The 19,605-nt window shown below is 40.7% G+C and overlaps 1 protein-coding gene across 7 annotated transcripts in view; it reads left to right on the top strand.

Annotated features, from left to right (window-relative positions):
* PIAS2 (protein inhibitor of activated STAT 2) overlaps window positions 1–19,605 on the top strand; it is a 108,044-nt gene that overhangs the window by 43,917 nt on the left and 44,522 nt on the right. For all 7 annotated transcript variants that reach the window (XM_025365434.1, XM_025365435.1, XM_025365436.1 and 4 more), the window contains 3 exons: window positions 10,962–11,046; window positions 19,018–19,068; window positions 19,199–19,289. In XM_025365434.1, the coding sequence (XP_025221219.1) occupies window positions 10,962–11,046; window positions 19,018–19,068; window positions 19,199–19,289 (227 nt within the window). The remainder of the gene's footprint in view (window positions 1–10,961; window positions 11,047–19,017; window positions 19,069–19,198; window positions 19,290–19,605) is intronic.

Below are 19,605 nucleotides of genomic sequence, written 5' to 3'. Positions count from 1 at the left end.
CCCGGACTCTGGGTCTGGATTTCTTTATTGTTTTTAACCGATGGTCTAGCCAGCCTCAGAGAGAAGATTCCTACAGGGTCCTGTCCTGTAACATCTCCTCCTAACCCATATCGTTAGAATATGGAAGGTTCTTGGGCCACTGTTTGGGGATTATCTATAATTAGCAATAAGGGGTTACACTGCAGTGACTTACAATTTGGTGGGGTGGAACCACGAATAAGTTGGAGTTTCTGTTTCAGTCCTTGCAACTTATTTGAAGAAGGGGCCTGGCTGTCCATCCTCCATGTTGGATGGTCCACCAAACATTTGTCTAGTCACCACAGGAACTTTTTAAGGATCCATACTTATACTTTGTTGACTCACTACAGTATGGACATAGATACTTATCTACATTTGATAGCTGCCTTTGAGCTCGTTCATCTCCACGAGATGACTGAACAAGGGTCGAACTGAAGGGTTAAGGGATGGTTAGTTTGAGTCACGTAGATGACAAGGTAACCTCCTGTTGGAAAGAAAAGGGAAAATAATATTAAGCCCTTTTTAGAGTTAATTTGGTGGGGGTGGGCCCTGGGCTGACAGCTCATTTTTCTCTGGCTGTGGAAGCCACTCCTTTCACTCGCATGTGGTGTGTCCATCCCCTTTTGGCCATGCAGACAGTGGTTTCTGTAGTTAGAAGCACTAGATAGGGTCCTTCCCAAGCTGGTTCGTGTTTTCTTTCTTCCAGCTTTTGATGAGAACGTGATCCCCAGGCTGACGCTGACATCCTGGGAACTCCAAGGGTGGCATCTCTGCAAAAGGCCTTTAGTTTTGAGGGAAGAGAAAGTGGAAGACAGACCAAGTATATAGCTCCTGAAAAATGGATCTTTAGTTTCAAACGTAGGAGTGTCAGCAGTGGAGTGTAAATAAGGCAACCCATATAGCATTTCATAAGAAGATAAGCCAATATCTTTCTGAGGGGCAATTTGGACCCTAGGTAAGGCAATAGGAAGGCATTTGGTCCATGGTAGTCGAGTCTCTAAAGTTAATTTGGTTAGGTGGGTTTTTAGGGTTTGGTTTATTCTTTCTACTTTTCCTAATGAAGGTGAGTGCCAGGGGGTATGGTATTCCCATCTTATTTCTAATACCTGGGCTACCTTGTTAATGACATGTGCAGTCAAATGGGTTCTATTATCTGAATCAATATTTTCTAGTAATCCAAACCTAGGTATAATATTTTTGATTAATGCCTTAACTACATTACTGGTGGCTGCACTTGAAAAGGGAATAGCTTCTACCCAGTGAGTAAGGTGATCCAGTATTACTAGTAGATACTTTAGGCGACCTATTGGGGGCATTTCGGTGTGATCTATTTGGATACTTTGGAATGGCCCTAAACCAGGGTTTCTTCCTCCGAGGGGTTTTCTTAGGGTTTGCTTATTAGTTTTTTTTGCATATTAGACAATTATCTGTAACTTGTTTTGCTAAATTCCTGTACATCCATAGACTCCAAGAACTGCATCACACATAGCTTAAGGTCCCCAATGGGTTCCCTGATGCAACTGAGATAAAACCTCCCTCATGAGAGATTTAGATAGCATTTCTCTTTGATCTGGTAACACCCGTTTCCCTTCTAAGTTTTCCTTGGCTCCTATTTTTATTAATTTCTCCTTTTCAGCAGGGGAGAAAATGGGAATGGCGGTAGGGGGAGAAAGGCAAGGAGTGAGGTGAAAAACGGGCGTTTCAGAGGAAACCGCAGCTTGTTTGGTTGTTTGGTCTGAAGGTTATTCCCTTGGCTTTCAAAAGAAAGATTTTTCTGGTGTCCTGGAACATGGACAATAGCTATTTCTTCTGGCAACTGAAGGTTATCTAATGCCTGGGTGATTAATTCTTTGTGGGCAAGGTCTTGGTCTTTGCTATTAATGAGACCTTGTTGAGTCCAAATTTTTCCAAAGGTATGGGCTACCCCGAAGACATATTTAGAATCAGTATAAATAGTCCCTTCTTGGTTTTGTAAATGTTTTAAAGCCTGATATAATGCAAACAATTCACATGTTTGATCTGACCAGTTATTGGGCAATCTTCCTGACTCTACTTCTGCAAGAACTTCTCCATCAACCACCGCATACCCGTTATGCCTTTGTCCCCCAGTTACCCTAGAGGGGCCATCTATGAACAGATGTCCTGTTTTGAAAAGGGTCTCTTTTAAATCGGCCTTGACTTTTGTGTGATAATCAATTAAATCTAAACATTTATGCTCAGGTCCTTTTAGATTTGGGTTCCCTGTCAGGAAACCTGCTGGGTTAAGTGAATTATCAGTGGTTAATATTAAGTCACCTATTTCTAGTAAGATAGCATCATACTTTAAAATCCTTGAGTCGGTGAGCCATCTTCCTGCCTTTTAAGATTGTCCTAACCTGATGGGGTGTGGTCACCACCAAGTTTCCCCCAAAGGTTAGCTTTCTGCTTTCTTTAGTTAATAAGATGGTAGCCGTGATAAATTGAATACATTTGGGCCACCCACAGGTTACTGGGTCTAAAACTTTTGATAGAAAGGCCACAGGTTGTCAGTGGCCCGCATGCTCTTGAGTAAGCACCCCTAAAGCTATCCCCTTGTTGTTTGTGTTAATGAAAAGGTGAAATGGTTTTTCTAGGAAAGGAAGGGCTAAGACAGGGGCAGTAATGGTAGGTGTTTTAGCTCCTCAACCTGGTGGATTTCATCAGAAGTCCATAGGAGAAGGTCAGGCTTTTCCTGGGTGAGGTTCACGTATAAGGGTTTCATCTTTAGGGCATATTAATCCATGGTCAGCAATACCCAACTAATCCTCAAAATTTTCTGAGCTCTTGCTTGGTTTTAGGCAAAGGTAAGGACGTGATTCCTTCGACCCGTTCGGGCCTTATCTTTGACTTGCCTTTACTTATTAAGTGTCCTAAATATTTAACCTTGGGTTCCACAGATTGGAGCTTTCCTTTTGAAACTCGTAACCCCTTCCCTTGTAAATAGTTAAGAAGGTGTGTGGAGAAGACAGCCACCTGTTCTATAGCTTCACCAGATATAAGCAGGTCATCCACGTATTGGAGCAAGCATATGTGTTTTGGGGTACAAATTTGTTCTCGAATCTGTTCTAGGACTTGACCAAAGAGGTTAGGTGAATCTGTAAACCCTTGGGGCAAGACTGTCCATTGGTATTATTGCTTTTGCCCAGAATGAGGATCTTCCCATTCGAAAGCAAATATGTCCCTGCTGTCCTCAGCCAAGGGGCATGCCCAGAAGGTGTCTTTTAAGTCTATCTCTGTAAAACATTGATGGTCATATGGTATTTTGCTAAGTGTAGTCTAAGGGTTGGGAACAACAGGGTGGGTAGTCTGGACTATTTGGTTAATAGCTCTGAAGCTTTGCACTAGTCAGTATGACCCGTCTGATTTCTTTACAGGCTATATTGAAGTGTTATAAGGAGACGTACAGGGTTCAAGGAGCTTATCTTGAATGAGACCTTCGACTACAGGTTTTAGGCCTATCCTGTCCTCTAGGGGAATGGGATATTGCTTTCTTCTTACTATTTCCCCTGGGGATTTTAACTTTATATGTATTGGAGCGGCTTGAAGTCTTCCTCGATTTCCTTCTCTCGCCCATACATCAGGATGAATATATTTTTCATTTGCAGTGGTAAGTAGATTTAATGAGGTGAGAAATCTGTTTGGACTGACACGTAGGTCTATACCTACTTTTAGCATTAAATCTCTTCCTAATAGGTTAGTTCCTGCCTCAGGGATTAACAGAAATGGAACGTGAACTGATCAGTTTTTATATTTGACCTCTGTGTCTTCTAAGATTCTTGCTTTAAACCTTTCTCCTTTGACCCCCAAGACAAAAAGTTCTTCTGAGGAGCAAGGGACATTAAATAAAGGGAAGCAAACAGGAGCAAGCTGCTCCTAAATCTGTTAAAAGGGTTATAAACTTTTCATGTTTGGGTCCCACCTCTAAATTTATTAAGGGCTCTTGGTAGGATTCAAGATAAAAAGAATACAGCCCCTGACTCCCTGTTCTTCTTCAAAGGCCTTAAATGGAATGACTGCTTTCTCCTTCTCCCATTCAGGACATTCTCTCTTAAAATGACTACTCCTCCACGTCTGAAGCATGTATTTTGTCCTCCCTCCGTTCCTGTTCCAAGGTTACCTGGTCTCGACTCTCTGTGTCCTTTATATGGTTTAGCATGTGAGGACTTAAAGCCTTTGTAAGTTTTGGCTCCCTGTAGGCCTTGTTTAGGGTGGGATCCCTAGGTAACAGAGAGTAGTATCGGTGGGCCTTGTCTTTTGGAACTGCTGTTGGAAGGTGAGTAACATAATTTTTCCTTTTTGTTTCTGCTTTTCTTCATCTCTTCTCACATATACTTTTTGAGCTTCTCTTAAAAGCTCTTCGATAGTCCGGTCTTTCCAATTCTCTATCTTTTGTAATTTCTTAGCAATATCTGGCCGTTTGTAACAAAACGTAACCTGAGTATTCCCTGCCCAAGAGGGTCTTCTAAATCTAGGCCTGCATATTGTCTCATTTGCTCTTTCAGCCTCTCTAGGAATTCCATAGGTCCTTCATCCTTTCTTTGTTGTATATTGAATGCTCAGGAAATATTTTGGGTCCTAGGTACTGATTCCCGAATTCCTTTTATTACCACTTCCCTGAGGTCTTTCATATTCTCTTGGTGAGCTGCATTGTTATTGTCCCATCGAGGGTCTTGGGCTGGACATTTTTGGTCTGCCATAGGAACGTTTTGGCCAGGAGGTTGTTCACGTTCCCAGACTACCATAGCAACCCTATGGATCATGCCTCTTTCTTCCCCTGAAAAGAGGATGCCCAGGATGGTCATTAACTCCTCCCAACTATACAGCTGTGGCCCTAAGAATTGATCAATTTGATCTGCTACCCGACATGGGTCATCTAATAATGACTTGAGTTCCTTTTTTAAATTTCAAACTTCTGAGCTAGTTAAGGGAGCATTTACGAAGCCGATTCCTCCTCCTTCAAGGGGCACTTCCCTTAAGGGGAAAAGAGTTGGTGCTGATTCCTTAGAGGTAGAGGGGAAAGGGAAGTTCTGAATATCCTTTTTACACTGTTCTGCCTCACACTAGAGCCTTCCTGGAGGAGGCGTAGACTCAGATGTGTGGTTAGGGAGGGCATGGGGCATTGGGGCAGACATTGACTCAGGGTTATACGGAGGAGGAATTGAGTGAAGGGGGTCCTGTGCACCCGCTTGGGGTGGGGGATTTAGTGGAAGCAGGTGGTCTAGTGGGTCTCATGCATTGGTGGATTGTTTTGAGGTAGAGGTCTTACTTTCCTCAAAGGAAGTGATTTCTGGCTGACTTCCTATAGCTTTTAGGAGGTAAAGAAGGATGGGTCCCTGCTGCCAACACAGGGCATAATCTGTTTCCTCCTGGGAGATGGGACTCTTGTCATTGACATACTCTATTAGAACGTGACAAATCCAATCATTTGACTGAAACTTTGGCCAGAAAGCTGAGGGTTTGAGGATGAGCTCTGTGGTCCAAATGAAACAACAACATTTTATCATTTGTTGTTTTTTCTTATGTTTAGTCCTTTCACTATCCCTCCAATATTTTAACATGAGACCTAAGGGACTACCAGAGGGAATGTTATTTTCATCACTAGCTTTATCTCTTTTATTTCTTGTCTTACTTGGGGTGTTTCCCATCCTGGAGGTTTGGTGTGAGGCTCAATGCCTCGTGTTAGAGATTTCTTGCCTTCTCTTCTCTAGAGGTTTACTGAGGCTGTCTCTCCTATTAGAGATTTCTTGCCTTCCCTTCTCTAGAGGCTTGCTGAGGCTCAATCCCTCATATTAGAGATTTCTTGCCTCCCCTTCTCTAGAGATTTGCTGAGGCTCAATTCCTCCTCATATTGGAGATTTCTTGCCTTCCTTTCTCTAGAGGCTTAATCCCCCCACCCCTACAACTGGAGGTGTCTTGCACTCCTCTCCTTTCGCTTTGGCCTTCTCTGGCTGCTTCCGTCGTGGGAATTTAAGTCCCTCTTAGCATCAGTGTGTTGGTATAAGCCCCATGACAGGTATCTGCCATAAGCCGTATGAGGTGACCACGGAACTGCAGATCCAGACTCCACACTTGCTTTGTGCTTAATTATACATCTCATTCACACACATTCAACCTCCAAGATGTACCAACTACCAAGGAAATACTTTGTTGCCCCTGTGACTTTTCTTACCATGGTTTGTGCACAGAGTTACCTGGTCGCCATGGTATGTGAGGATCCTTTTCACCTGCGTTGCTGAGAGTCCAGGTTTATTTGTCATGCTGGGGGAGGTCCTGATCCCTCATCCCTGAGGATACCGCAGCGAGATAGTGGGATGCATCTCCTCATGAGAGATGGTCAGGGACCTCTTCCCGGATGAGAAAGGCAATCATGGATGAGCCCCCAAGTTGTTAGAAACAAGGGCTTGGAGTGACAAGGAAAACAAGCACCCAAACGAAGCGTTTCTCAGCAAAGCAAATTTACTTCTGCAGAAGGGTGCTGGTTGCACTTCTGGCCGTGCTGTAAGAGCACACCAAACAAAGGAGGGAAGGGGTTTTTATCCCTAACACGGTTAATCCCTGGTTCTGTGTCCTGTCCCCATTGGCTAGAGTCAGACTGCACAATCTACACTGACCCTATTGGCTACCATTTAAAATTGAATATGGCTAATTAGGTGGGGAGAGGCTGTCTGTTACAGTACAAGGCATGTTTGGGCATGTCAGGGTGCAGCAAAGGTGGGAAGCGTAGTTTTTAACAGGGAGAGCTATTTCAGCAGTAGGGGTTGCTGACAGAATGGGTAGCCAGGATTAAAGAGGACTCTTTCCAAATAAGGAAGAGAGGTGAGTTACAGATTGGCACTGGCAGGAGAAGTTGTTTACAGAGCAGATTGCTTAGGAGAAGAGACAAGGAAGTAGAGCTCAAGAACAAAGAATAAGGAAGTCAGAAATTAAACCTTTGAAGAGGAACTTACTGTATCTGACATGCTCATGGATTCCTTAGGTCAGTAATTTGGAAGGGCAGTGTGTGGGTGGCTTGTTTCTTATCCCAAGATGTGTGGGGTCTTAGCTGAGAAGACATATGCTTGAGGTGCACTTGGCTAGAAGCTCACATCACTTGGAGGCATCTTCCCTGACATCTTTGGCAGCTATGCCACCTGATGACTTGGACTTAACTTGGCTGTTGGCTGGAATACCCATATGTGGCTTCTTCATGTGGTCTAATTTGGGCTACTTTATAGCATGAGAGCTAGGTTCCAAGAATGAGTGTCCCCACAGAGCAAGGAAGATGTGCGTGGTATTTTTATGGTTCAGGCTTGGAGCTGTATAGCATCACTTAAACTGTACACTGTTGGTTGATGCTGTTACAAAAGGCCATTCAGATTCAAAGGGAGGGTGATAAAGACCCCACTACTCAATTGGAAGAGTGTCAAGTTTACATAAAAAGGAGGACACCATGGGAGATAATGTGGTTATATTTGGAAAATAGAATCTACATTATGAAGAGTTGTTGCAAAAGGAAAGGTTTTGAATAAAGCCATATTTAATTCATGCCCTTGAGCCATGATCTTTTTTCCTTTCATTTGCTCTTAACCTAAAGGCATTCATGGAATCTCTGCAGAATTGGTTTTCTGATTCCCAAATTGTAGACAATGGGGAGAAAGTAAACTGCAAAACCTGCATACTTTACTTTGCATCCTGCATTCTTTCTCATGATTTATGTTAAAATGACCATTCAGCTAGCAAATTTACTTTATGGAAAGTTTGGTACGCTTTTGGCTGCTGTTCTATCATAAAATTGACTTATCTAAAAACTGTCAGTGTTAATACACATTAGATTTGTATTAGCATATGCGCTATTTTTTGTTGCTATAAGTTCCTGGAGTCTAGTTATAGTATATAGCAATGACACAAATCCATTTTTCTGTAGATACAGGGTGGTTATTTGAGATTATAATCTGGATTGAAAATTCGACAGCAGATATAGGTAAAGTCAAAGATATGTCAGAAAAATAAAAGGCACACCAAGAATATGTCTACTATGACACAGACTACTAACATTAACCTTCCAGTTCTATAAATTGTACATATATATTGCATATGTGCAACACGTAAGTACAATTTGATATAAAAGTATGTGTCGAGCATACATGTACAACATGACTATGGAACCATTCTCATTCCAAATGTTAAGGTTCATGGTTTTTGGAAACTTTTAAGGATAGGTTGACTCCAGTCATTCAGACAGAGCCTCAAATACTGGCATTTATCCTGGTGAATTCACAGAGGGTCTTGTGCCCAACTTTACAGGTGTAGATACGTGCTGCTTTTGGCACGCTAAGAGTGGATTGGTCTTTAGGGAGATTTAGGTAATCAGGTTTATCAGAAAAAAGCAGGAAATACAGTTGTTGGGGAGATAATTTCCTTTATCTACCCCCTCCATTCTTTTTGCTGTTCTCGTATTTCCTCCCTGTGTTAGAAATACTGCCTTTCAATGCCATCACTTTAGCTTTCAATAGTCTTTTGAAGGAAATTACAAGAAGAAAACACAGCATACTGTTTTACATTTACACTTATTTACTGTAAGATTTTCATTCCCAGAGATCCAGTTTTGAATTTATATGTTTTTAAATAATCCTGGTAATTTTGTTTTACATTTCTTGTAATGCATGTCTGCTGTCAACAAATTCTTATATCTTCTGTTTATCTGAAAAGTTATTCTTCCACTCTGCTTTTGAGGGGTATTGAATTTTCAGTTGAGTTTGTTCTTTCACCACTTTAAAGATACCTTCTGGCCTATATTGCTTCTGATGAGAAGTGGCCTTGGTTTGTAGTGTTCCCTTGTTTCTTTTTTCTTTCGTTGCTTTCAAGATTTTATAGTTGTTGGTTTTCAATAGTTTGATTATGATGTGACTAGGTAGTTCTTTGTGTTATTTTACATGGAATTTGATTTGTAAATCCTTTTTTCACCTCCATCAAAGGTAGGATTATTGACTCATTATTTCTGCAAGTAGTTTTACTTTTTAATGCCTCATTTTACACACTCTTCTTTTAATTCTCCATTTGTACTTATGTTAGACCTTTTGAGGTTTCTGGCTCAAGAGACTGGATGCTCATGTCATTAATTAGTTAAGATTAAAATGCAGCAAGTTTACTTGTAATCTCAAAATACAGGTTGTTACATTTGACAGTTAAGAGGTCATTGGTGACCTTAGCCACAGATAGAGAATGAAAAGTGGAGTCCGAACAAGAAAAAAAGGGTTGAGGAGTAAATAGAAACTGGAGAAATGAAGAGGCTTACTTATGTTTCTGTGTTTGATGCTCCATAATTATGTTTATAATCCAGAGTTTTATTTTACTTTTTGGCCTTCATCATAAATGGCATCTCCCTCTTCCCTCCTTTTTAAAGTGTTCTGAAAAAATATGAACCATTTTGTGACATGATTTCTAGGAGAATAATTGATATAATAAACTGCCTGTGCTTAAAGAAAAGAATATCTTAGCTAGGGAATTAATATTTTTCTGACTTGATGTGACTTGTGGTTGAACCTCTCTGACATTGGATATTCAATTGGCATCTTTTTTATATTCATATAGCAGGAAAACTAGACAGTATTATACACAAGGACCATTTTACCTTTTTTTTTTTTGAAGACAGGGTCTCCCTCATCACCCAGGCTAGAGTGCAATGGTATGATCTCAGCTCACTGCAACCTCCGCCTCCCAGGTTGAAGTGATTCTCCTGCCTCAGCCTCTGGAGTAGCTGGGATTACAGGCACATGCCACCATGCCTGGCTAATTTTTGTGTTTTTAGTAGAGATGGGGTTTCACCGTGTTAGCCAGACTGGTCTTGAACACTTGACCTCAGGTGATCCGTGTGCCTTGGCCTCCCAAAGTGCTGGGATTACAGGCGTGAGCCACTGTGCCTGTCCCCATTTTGCCTTTATGTGGGTGATGTTGCAATTGTTAGGAAGCAGAAGACTTGAGGCCTCTATATATATATTAACTTTTATGTTTGTTTTAATGGACACTAGAACATTATTGAATAATTCATTATTAACCTATTACAGGCTTTTGTGAAGTCATAAATACATTTCAGGTAATAATATACATAAGGATGACTTCATTAAGTAATATTTGTTAACTGGGCAGACTTTCATATGCAAATTATTATGTATCTTAATAACTTCAAAACTTAAAAGTTTTGACATTCAAAATTTTCTCATATGAGTGTTTTGTGTAATAAATATAGGACACCAAAAGCAAAATACAACAAAGAAAAATAAAAAGCATTTAATTCTTGGATAGAGTTCTCCTGGGGAGCATTTTGACTTCCTTTCATTAGATAATATTATAGTTAAGAATGAAATGTAATATTGAAGGGTTTTGTTACATTTTTACTGTACATTAGTTTTTTTTTTTTTTTTTTTTGAGATGGAGTTTCACTCTTGTTGCCTAGACTGGAGTGCAATGGTGCAATCTTGGCTCACTGCAACCTCCGCCTCCTGGGTTCAAGCGATTCTCCTGCCTCAGCCTCCCATGTAGCTGGGATTACAGGCACACCACCAGGTCCAGCTAATTTTATAATTTTAGTAGAGACGGGGTTTCTCCATGTAGGTCAGGCTGGTCTTGAACGCCTGACCTCAGGTGATCCACCCACCTCGGCTTTCCAAAGTGCTGGGATTACAGGCATAAGCCACTGCGCCCAGCCTGCATTAGTATTTTAGAGTAAAGAATGAGGTTACATACTTAACGTTAAAGAAATCCCTTTGTAGTGACTTTACTCATGATTCCAAGATGAATGCAGTTTAGTACTTCTTGATTTTGGAGTATTTTAACCATAACGTTTCAGAATTAGGCAGGTACTTCATAAAAAAATGCCTGGTTATTGCAGGTGGTTGTAGTGTTGGATTTGTTACTGAAATATTATCTTTCTTTTTTTTTCTTCCCAGTTCAAAGCAGTATTCAGCGATTTCAAGAGAAGTTTTTTATTTTTGCTTTGACACCTCAACAAGTTAGAGAGATATGCATATCCAGGTAAGAGGAATATTTGGAATGTATTTCTCATGAATATTGGTTTATTCACCTGTAGGGCTGCCATAACAAAATTTCACAGACTGAGAACAGTGTAAGCAACAGACTTATTTCTCAAAATCCTGGAGGCTTCTGTCCAAGATCAAGGTTTTGGCAGGTTTGATTTCTCCTGAAGCCTTTCTCCTTGGCTTGCACATCTCAGATGGCCTTTTCTCTGTACTAGTGCATCCCTGATGTCTTTCTTTTCTTGTAAGGACACATTCATATTGGATTAGGGACCTACCCTGTGGCTTTATTTAACCTTAATTTCCTCCTTAAAGGCCTTGTCTCCAAATACAGTCACATTGGGGGTTAAGACTTCAACATATGTTTGGGGATACACAATTCAGTCCATAACAGTTGACCTGTTTCTTTTATGAAAGGGTAGTATACTTTGACTAAAGTCAGCCAAATATTAAGTAAATACTGTGTATTAGGAAAAATTTTTAACCTTTGAATAAAACCTCAATGTCTTTTAGATTGCTTTTTGTTCTATTTGACAATAATTTTTTAAATGAAAAATTTATTCCCGGGCTGGACATGGTGGCTCACGCCTATAATCCTAGCACTTTGGGAGGTGGCAGTATCACTTGAGCCCAGGAGTTCAGACTAGCTTGGGCAACATGGTGAAACCCTGTCTCTACAAGAAATACAGGAATTAGCATCATCTATTCAGGAAGCTGAGGTGGGAGAATCACTTGAGCCTGGGAGGTCGAGACTGCAGTGAGCTGTTGTGATCGTGCTACAGCACTCCAGACTGGGCAACAAAGTGAGACCCCGACTGAAAAAAAAAAAAATTAGGAAAAACAATATAAAAAGAATTTATAATAGCCCAAAGACAGGGTGACCATAAGCTTTATCATTCCAAACTGGGGCATTTTTGAGAGTGAAAGTAAACATTACTAATAATTATTCTGAGATAAGAACATAAACTGAGGCAGTTATGGATAAAGTGAGTTGTATAGTCATCCTGACCAAAAAATTACTAGATATATGAAAAGTATTGGTAGACCCATTTGTAAAGAGCAGATGAACTAACAGATGTAAGAAGAAAGAAAAAGAAATCTGTAGCATTTAATTTTCCAATTAAAAATATTTTTTAAAAGGCCGGGCACGGTGGCTCATGCTTGTAATCCCAGCACTTTGGGAAGCTGAGGTGGGTGGATTATCTGAATTCAGGAGTTTAAGACCAGCCTGGCCAACATGACGAAACCTGTCTCTACTAAAAATACAACAAATTAGCCGGGCGTGGTGGTGGGCGCCTGTAATCCCTGCTACTCAGGAAGCTGAGGTAGGAAAATCACATTAACCTAGGAGGCAGAGGTTGCAATGAGCCGAGATCGCGCCACTGCACTCCAGCCTGGGCAACAAGAGCGAAACTCTGTCTCAAAAAAAAATGTATATATGTGTGTATATATACACACACACACACACACACACACACACCTTTAGTGTTAACAAAATATTATTTATATGACTCTTTAAAGTTGCATTCTTAAAAGATTCAGCATAATGAAACTAAGGCTTCTGGAGGTTAATGATTTTTTGGGACTGTAATGTTAAAAGCAGAACAATAAATTGAGTAGAGTTGTTTACTTCCTTTTCAACTATTCATTAGAACACTCTTTGAGATGATAATAAGAGTTTTTCAAAAATAAGATTGTTTCAGTTAAGTAAGTTTGGGAAATTCTGTGCTTAATTACATAATTTTTTTTTTTGAGACAGAGTCTCGCCCTGTCATCCAGGCTGGAGTGAGTGTAGTAGCGTGATCTCAGCTCATTGCAGCCTCCGCCTCCTGAGTTCAAGCGATTCTCCTGTCTCAGCCTCTTGAGTAGCTGTGACTACAGGCAGGCGCCACCATACCTGGCTAATTTTTGTGTTTTTAGTAGAGGTGGGGTTTCGCCATGTTGGTCAGGGTGGTCTTGAACTCCTGGTCCCAAGTGATCCACCTGTCTCGGCCTCCCAAAGTGCTGGGATTACAGGCGTGAGCCACCATGCCCAGCATAAAAACTTTACATTTTGTAGTAATTTTTATTTAGATAAAAATTACATAAATAGGACATATATTCTTTATCCCAGTTTCCCTTAATATTAAATCTTATATCACCATAGTACAATGATCAAAACCAAGAAATCAACATTGGTACAGTACTATTAACTACAGACTTTATTCAGATTTCACCAGTTTTTTGGCCAATGAACATCTTCTGTTCCTAGATACAATACCAAATCACGTTTAATTGTTGAGTCATCCTACTCTACTTCAATCTGTTACAGTTTCTTAGTTTTGTTTTGTTTTGTTTTGTCTTTCACAACTGGTCAGGTGTTTTGTAGATTCTTTCTCATTTGGGGATATGACTGATATTTTATCACGATTAGATGGAGGTTGTGCATTTTTGGCAAGAATACCTCAAGTTATGTGCCCTTCTCAGGGTACCATATCAGGCAACAGGTACACAACACCACACTTGGCTAATTTTTATGTTTTTTGTAGGGATGAGGTCTCACTGTATTGCACAGGCTAGTCTCAGACACCTGTGCTCAAGTGAGCTTCCCTCCTCTGTCTCCCCAACTATTGGGTTTACAGGTGTGGGTTTACAGATGTGAGCCACCATTCCCAGCCCATTTATTCATTTATAACAGTGTGGACTCATGGGTGCTCTATGGGTTATATTCCAATGTTACAATAATTTATATTGCTCAAATTGTTCTATCTTTGTCTATTAGAAGTTCTTTCAAGTTGGCTCCTATGCCCTGTTGGCATACCTTTCTCCCTGAAACCCACTTTGAGCACTCTTTAATTTCTTGCACCAAAAATGCTCCAGGCTTATCTTGTATTTTCTCTGCCGCAACTGTGGAATTGATCAGTTCTCCAAGGAGCCCTGGTTTCTCTCATTAGACTTTATTTTATAACACTACTTTCCAGAAAAAGTGATTTATTTGTCTCTAGCATATTGTACATTCTGGATTCGGATGATTGCTTCTTGTGTCATTTAACTACTTCTCTCCGCATGTTTCTCAAACTTTGCTGCATATTAGCATCAGCTGGGGAGATTTAGGAAATTCACATAGTCAGGTTTTATCCCACATCAATTAAATTAGAATCTCAAGATTGAACCCAAACATCAGGGGTTTTAAAGTTTCCCAGGTTTCCGGTATGCAGCCAACTTGAAAACCACAGCTGTGTTTCTAGCTCCTTCCCCTTTGCCTGTAGTGGTAGTAAGATCTAGACTAGAGGCTTGAATACGTTCTTGTCCAGGTTTTTTCTTTCTGTTACATCTTGCAAAGATTGAACATTGGATTCAGTTCTCTTCTTGGCTTTAGCGCTGCTCCTTCCATTTGGTGCTAGTATATTTTTAACCATGCTCTCTCAGTTCCTCACACTGGCTTCTTGTACCCATTTTCAGGAATCAATCTGGGATTCTCTTCTTGCTACTCTATGATAATATTCATTAATGTGCTTTATTATTTTTATATTGGTGGCTGCGAAATTACCAACACCTCCCTCCAGACACCTTTTTCAGTGCCTCTCCTTTGACCTACAAGGACATCAAGCACAACACATCTAAAATTGAACTAGCCTTCCATCAAACCTGCTTGTCTTTTGTTCTTTTATTCATTCATTCAGCACACATTTATTAACTGTCCACCATGGACCAGACAATATTCCAGGCACCAAAGACGCAAAGTTGAAAAACAAACTGGCCTCATGGAGATTTTTGCTTAGTGTATTTCCTTCTGCATTACTCATTTCATTAATGGCATTTGAATCTGCCTGGACAGAGGCCTCTTTGTGATAGGCCACTCTTCATTTACAACATCCTCTCAGTTTGCTGCACTTCACTGATTTTTTTTTTTTTTTTTTTTGAGACGGAGTCTCGCGCTGTGGCCCAGGCTGGAGTGCGGTGTCGCGATCTCGGCTCACTGCAAGCTCCGCCTCCCAGGCTCACGCCATTCTCCTGCCGCGTAGCTGGGACTACAGGCACCTGCCACCACGCCTGGCTAATTTTTTATATTTTTAGTAGAGACAGGGTTTCACCGTGTTAGCCAGGATGTTCTCGATCTCCTGACCTCGTGATCCACCGGCCTCACCACGCCCAGCCCTTCATTGATTCTTTTATGTCCTTCTGAATCTTTAAAACTCAGCAAGGCAACTCTGCCTTTGAGGGAGCTAGTATGGTCTTTAGAGTAATACTAAGTAGAGAGTGAATTCTGAGCCAACCACTTAGGTCTGTATGCCCCTAAACAGGTGACTAAACCTCACTTTCTCAGCATGTAAAATTGGAATAATGATCACCACCTCTCTGGGTGGTTTGGAAGATTGATGCTGTAACTTGCTCTGCCTCTTCTTGTCCTGTTGAGTAGCATGGCCATCTCTTCAGTTGCAGCATTCCAAAACCTGGATACCCTCCTAGAAACTTCCTTTATCCTGCCTTCTCACATCTAGTCATTCATCAAGTCTTACCAATTTTTTTGTTTGTTTGTTTGTTTTTGAGACGGAGTCTTGCTCTGTGGCCCAGGCTGGAGCTCAGTGGCGCGATCTCAGCTCACTGCAAGCTCCGCCTCCCAGGTTCTCGCCATTCTCCTGCCTTAGCCTCCCGAGTAGCTGGGACTACAGGCGCCCGCTACCATGCCCGGCTAATTTTTTGTATCTTTAGTAGAGACGAGGTTTCACCGTGTTAGCCAGGATGATCTCGATCTCCTGACCCTGTGATCCGCCCGCCTCGGCCTCCCAAAGTGCTGGAATTACAGGCATGAGCCACCGTGCCTGGCCAAGTCTTACCATTTTTTATGTGTAAATATCACTCAGTGATATTTATGTTTAATAGTTTTCAGACCCCCATTTGAAATTACTATTATTTTTTGAGCCAGGGTCTTGCTGTGTCACCCAGGCTGAAAGTACAGTGCCACAATCAAGGCTCACTGTAGCCTTTTATGTCTGGGCTCAATTGATCCTCCCACCTTAGCCTCCCAACTAGCTGGGACTGTAGGCACGTGCCACCACATCTGGCTAATTTTTCTATTTTTTGTTTAGACGGGCTCTTGCTATGTTGCCTAGGCTGGTCCTGTACTCCACCTGCCTCAGCCTTCCTAAATGTTGGGATTACAGGCGTGAGCCACTGCACCCAGCTTCAAGCCTTTGTTTTTGCCTCTTCAATTGTAATGGTTTCCTAATTATGAGATCTTTCTATTAGAAGGCTCCTACGTATGATCTTTCTAAAGCCCATTCATTTTTTTTCTCTTTGATGCTTTAAACACACTCTAATGGTACCTCATAAAGTCCACACTCCATTGCCTGGCAGTTGTTTTCAACATCTTGCTCTGCTTTTTTGTTTTGTTTTGTTTTTTAAATCATCTTATCTCCTGTTACTCTTTTCTAACAACCTGTGCTCTGACTAGGCTTTCCCATTTGTGTTTCCTAGGTTAACCGTGGTGTTCACATCTTTGCACTTTTGCCGTCTTCTTTCTCTGTACTCTGCCTGGCAAACCTCTTGAGCCGTGTTTCAAGGGCCACTTCAGGTCATACATCCCCTGTGGTGCCTTTCCAGATTTGCTTTAATGTTTCCTTTGTTTCTCACTTTGCCATGTACTTATTTTCTGTTAAGGCATCATTGCATTTATTTCACTGCTTGCATTTGCAACCTTCTTAATGAAAGCAGCATCTTTTACTCATTTTTATCATCTCAAAACCCATTACAGTACTTAGCATATAGTAAATGCTTCTTTTATATCTGATGGACCAATATGTAAAAGTTCCTAGAACAATGATGGGCAGAAAATGAATGTCAGAAAATGCCTTGGTCATTACTCATAATGTTTGTGAAGATATTTAGCACATTGTATTTTCCAGTTTTTGTTAATTTCCCTTGCCAGAATAAAGTATAACTCCTTAGTGAACTGTTCAAAACCCTTTATGCTTCCATCTGTCTTTCTAGGCTCATCTCTTATCATTTCTCTTTCTTCACATCATGTTTCCCATCTTTTCTGATCTGTATCTCTGGCCTTTCTTTTTTGCTGGAAATTACTGTACTAGATACCCACAGTTACTCATGTTCCTAGTGGAGCCACTAAGCAGAAGTAGGTAGAACCACTGCTGAAAAAACCCTGTTTTCTAGTTAGATTGGACTAATTATGATAACGACCTTGAACTTTCAAGACAAAAATTTTCCCTTTTTCTATAGCACTTACTTTTCATAATGTACTGTACCACTTACTGTATTTTACTTTACGTGTTGTATGTCTGTTACCTGCTTAGCATATAAATCCTTTGAAGCAAATACTGTGTTATATTTGTCTTTGAAGCTCCAGCGCCCAGAATATGAAATGTTTCTTGATTTGCATGAGTGGAGTGATATGGGTTGCTCAGAAGAGGTCAGTATTGTCAAGGATATGGGGATGTTTTGAATAGCCATTTGAGAAAGCTGCTCTTGGTAAGAACAGTGGGAGCAGTGGAAACAGTCACAGCAGCCAGCTGCTTCCATGTGTTGAGCACATCTTATATTTAGGCACTTGACATGTGTTGTTAGCATGTTTAATTGTCACAGCAACTTGATGAGGTTGGTGCAGTAATTTTCCATCTTTAACAGATGTAGAAACTGAGGCACAGAATGGTTAAGTGATTTGCACGATGTTGTGCAGCTTGGGACTGTAGAACTTAAGGTGGTTGTCACTGCTGTGCTTTAATGCCTTCCAGTGGAGCTCGAGGATTGGAAACAGAAGACTGGCCCAGTTAGAGCACCATGAGGGCTCAGTGTACTCCAGTCTTCTCAAGAAACAACTACATTCTAGTGATCTTCTCTCTGACAGAATCCAAGATTTATGACAATGGCTGAGGATAATACTTCTTAAAACTGTAATGTGTATGCATGTCACCTGAGGATCTTGTTAACATGCAGATTCTAATTCTATAGGTCTAGGATGGGGCCTCAGAGTCTGCATTTCCAACAAGCTCCTAAGGAATAACAGTGCTGCTTCCCCGTGGACTCCATGTTGCGTGGCAAGAGTTTGGAGGGTTCAGTATGAAATATATTTTACATGGGACCATTAGATTCTCATCTAGAAATTGTAAGAGGTTCTGTATCTTTAATTGGATACGTAATTATGAAGTTGCATGGTATGGAGATGCTGAGACTCTAGGCACTAATTCTTTATCCTGGGTCTTGTATTAGTATCCCCCTAGTAACTATAAAAACTAATGCTTAGGCTGTACTTGACATCAATAAGAATAGCCAGTGAATACGTCTTTATATTTAAAAAAAAGTCTTCGGCTGGGCGCGGTAGCTCACGTCTGTAATCCCAGTGCTTTGGGAGGCCGAGGCAGGCGGATCACAAGGTCAGGAGATCGAGACCATCCTGGCTAACACAGTGAAACCCTGTCTCTACTAAAAATATACAAAAAAGTTAGCTGGGCGTGGTGGCAGGCATTTTAGTCCCAGCTACTCGGGAGGCTGAGGCAGGAGAATGGCGTGAACCTGGGAGGCGGAGCTTGCAGTGAGCTGAGATTGCACCACTGCACTCCAGCCTGGGTGACAGGGCGAGACTCTGTCTCAAAAAAAAAGAAAAAGAAAAAAGTCTTCAAGTGATTAGAATGCTCTAAGCAAATAGATTTGTTGATTAAAACTCTTTCTGAACTTAGTCTGCTTCCTTGCATGTTACCAAGTTTGATGTCTATTGAAATAAATTTTGCATCATCAAAGTTCCTGTGCATTGAAACTAATTTAAAATTGCCATAAAGACATGGCTAGAAGTTAAGCCAATCAGGTTGATCATCATTACAATGTTTTGATTAAGGCTTGTATTATTGGCAGTCTATTGTTCACCTTTCAGGGAATAAGAAAAATACAAATAATGCTTTTCCTTTTTTTCCTCCTGGTGAGACTGTTCTGAGAATTCTTATTGTGCTTTTTTAACCCATTTTCTTTCTCTTTCTAACAGGGATTTTTTGCCAGGTGGTAGGAGAGATTATACAGTCCAAGTTCAGTTGAGGTGAGTTTGAAATTTTCTGTTACCTTAGTTTTATACTTGCTTACTATATGCATGTAGTTCTGAGTTTTAAAACATATGAGAATGTTTGAGCACGCTATTTAAGAATACTTTTTTTCTTTTATTAATGCAGACTTTGCCTGGCAGAGACAAGTTGCCCTCAAGAAGATAACTATCCAAATAGTCTATGTATAAAAGTAAATGGGAAGCTATTTCCTTTGCCTGTAAGTTGCTTTTTATTCACCAGATTTGCATATAAGTTTAATATAAACACTGACAAGGCCTAGAAACAGTGACAACTGAATACAAGTGAACAGTTTTAGCATCTAGATTAAATACTGTTTTCCACTAGAGTAACCCATTGCCTTCTTGGATAAATAATAAATGGGTTATTCAGGTCTGAAGGAGATGGAAAAGATGAGCCTGGAATATCTTCTTTTTTTTTTTTTTTTTTTTTTTTAAAAGAGACAGGGTTCTGCTATGTTCTCCAGGCTTGACTTGAACTTATAGGCTCCAGCAGTCCTCCCACCTCAGCCTCCT

Source organism: Theropithecus gelada, chromosome 18 (genome assembly GCF_003255815.1).
Source record: "Theropithecus gelada isolate Dixy chromosome 18, Tgel_1.0, whole genome shotgun sequence".
NCBI classification, from domain to species: domain Eukaryota; kingdom Metazoa; phylum Chordata; class Mammalia; order Primates; family Cercopithecidae; genus Theropithecus; species Theropithecus gelada.
This window is presented reverse-complemented; position numbering and strand designations above follow the sequence as displayed.